This window comes from Portunus trituberculatus, chromosome 40 (assembly GCF_017591435.1).
Source record: "Portunus trituberculatus isolate SZX2019 chromosome 40, ASM1759143v1, whole genome shotgun sequence".
Taxonomy (NCBI): domain Eukaryota; kingdom Metazoa; phylum Arthropoda; class Malacostraca; order Decapoda; family Portunidae; genus Portunus; species Portunus trituberculatus.
In genome coordinates this window covers 25,526,922-25,529,471 of record NC_059294.1, presented here as the reverse complement: position 1 = coordinate 25,529,471, position 2,550 = coordinate 25,526,922, and the positions used below count along the sequence as shown (strand labels likewise).

General features: G+C 32.9%; 1 protein-coding gene across 2 annotated transcripts in view; it reads left to right on the top strand.

Annotated features, from left to right (window-relative positions):
• Window positions 1–1,361, top strand: part of LOC123516279 (tyrosine-protein phosphatase non-receptor type 2-like) — a 206,291-nt gene extending 204,930 nt beyond the window's left edge. For both annotated transcript variants that reach the window (XM_045275538.1, XM_045275537.1), the window contains one exon: window positions 106–1,361. In XM_045275538.1, the coding sequence (XP_045131473.1) occupies window positions 106–157 (52 nt within the window). In that variant the 3' untranslated portion in view covers window positions 158–1,361. The remainder of the gene's footprint in view (window positions 1–105) is intronic.
• The last annotated feature ends 1,189 nt before the right edge of the window (window positions 1,362–2,550 follow it).

Below are 2,550 nucleotides of genomic sequence, written 5' to 3'. Positions count from 1 at the left end.
CAAGAAGTACTTGCTACACTCATTGTCAGACTTTACACTAGTTACATCTGTGCAAGATGGAAGTGTGGAAGAAGTTTGCCTTGATGACATTACTCTGTGTTGCAGGTCCAGCAGAAGTGGGGCAGAGGAGACTCCTGCTAAACGGGTTCGTTTGTAACACTGAAAGATTGATTATTGAATTTAGTGATGACATTTATACATGAAGAATATAATGAAGTGTGTTATTTCATGAACTACATCAACAACATATAGAAGCTAGCTAGGTCTTTCAGATAATGATAGTCTGACTGATCTTTTTTTAAATCTGAATCTTGAATATGACATTTTGAATCATGACTCCTTCATCAGAAAGCAGTTTAAAGCCTTATGTACTGCCTTTCCTTGAATTATTCAGTGAACTATAGCACAACGTTACATAATAAGAAGTGGATTTAGCATAATATGAAGCACAGTAAAGTCATGGTATAGGTATAGTTTTAAAAATTATAATGAGATAACTGATCTACAGTGAAATAGTCAACATTTGTATCACCTTCCTCTGAAGAAAATTATCTTCGGAATGTATCTTTATGAATTTGTCAAATCTCTGATGAGTATTAACAATGCCCCCATAAAAGCAAAGTCAGTTGTGTACACATTTGATCTGTGGTCTTAGATTTAGTTTACTGTGTGTAAATACTGTATTTTCCTAGAGAGAGAGAAAAAAAAAAAAAAAAGGTGGAAGCACGGGTTTCATTGAGGCTCATTTTCCTCTTACTATGGGCATGTTATTATCCATCTTGGAAAATCATAACCATTCTGTTTTTTTTTTTTTTTTTTTTTTTGAAACTTTTGAATATAACATTAGTAGAACTGTTTTTAATCATTCCTCAATTCAGAATTGAACATAAGACTGACAAAGCAGCATCCAGTCTACAAGTAAAGCTATGATATTCTCAACAGAATGTTATTACCATTTTTAAGGGCTTTAATGATTTTTCTTCCTTAGGTGTTTCAAAAAACATCATTAGCTTTATCTTCTTCATTATAACAAGATTCTAGCACTCCTTCCTATTGTAACTCCACATATAGAATTTTCCTTTGCCCAAAGTAATGCTGATATGGATGACCTATATTATTTCCAGAAACTTATTTATAATGTTGTTTCTGTCTCTTTTAATGTGGTTATTATTCATTTTGTATGATTTTATATGTTAAGGGCAAAACAAATATTTTATAGCCTCTAGTAGGTAGGAATGTCTACTTATAAAAAGGAGGCAAGTCAGAAAAACAGAAAAAAAAATAGGAGTCAAACCAGAGCATTGTAGATTTATACAGCTTTACCCAATGGTATGACAGAAGAATAAACCCTAGAAGCCCTGTGCAGTTTTTGTATCTCCTGGATCCCTTATTTATTGCTTGATAGTGATGCAAGTGAAAAAATAAAGAAAACTTAACAGACAAATAAATAAAAGCTAATAATCTCAAAGGCTACCATTGATCAATTTGCTATCATAATAATGTTTTGTTCTACCGAACTTTGCTCCAAGTATCTTTATTTTATGGTGGCTAGTCCTGTAATCTTCTTTCCCTGTAATCTTTAATATCCATATTTCTTCCATTTTCCAGTACAAAGAATCAATTATCTGTACTTTTTCATCCTTTTTTTGTTTCACATCTTCCTACTGACTTCCACATAGAGAGATACATTGATCAACACATTACAAGAAATAATGTATTTTCTCTTTTTTGGGGGGGCAATCCTTGATTTCATTAAATCATAATGAAAAATATTCTTTAATTAATCTTTCCTGAAGAAAATCATTGAACAACTTAGTATTCAGTGAACTTAATACAAGGAGATATGCATTGATACAAGACGATTTTAAGACCTGTCGGAGTTTTCGAGATAACAAGCCATCTATATTATTATAAGTCAAACTTAATTTTTTTCCTCTTCTATGACCTCTTCCTTTTTCCATAGATACCACTTCTTTAGTCTCATATCTAGAACTCTCCAGTAGAAATTATTTTTCTTGATCTCTGTCCTTTTCTCGTTTTTTTCCTTAGCATCATTTCTTAGCACTTTCTCTTTTTCCCTCTCCTCTAGGTTCATATCCCTTTTTATCCAAGTATCTTTATGTTCAGTACCATTGGTCAGCTTCCCTTTCCTTTTCATAATTTCCACCACCACCACTTGGGATCTCATTCTCACTTTCATTGGTCTCACTAAATCTTCCCAACCTAATCACTTCCTCCACCTCCTGGTCCAGCTCCTGTGGCTGTCCTGGACCTGTTTGATAATAGTTTTAGCTAATTCTCTCTCTTCATGCTCTCAGAAAAACTTGTTTGGATTTTTTTCCTTCATCCCAGAAATCATGAAACATTTCCTCTTATCCACTGTATCTCTCACTAGATCTTCTTTCTCCTTAATTACTTGTATAACCATATCTTTTGTTTTTTCCTGAATTTGTCTCTTTACTACCTCTGAAAATTTTGCTTTTTCCTCTCCTTGTTCTTGTTTCTATGCATTCTGTAATTCCTTCAGCTTGTTTCAACCTAATTCAATTT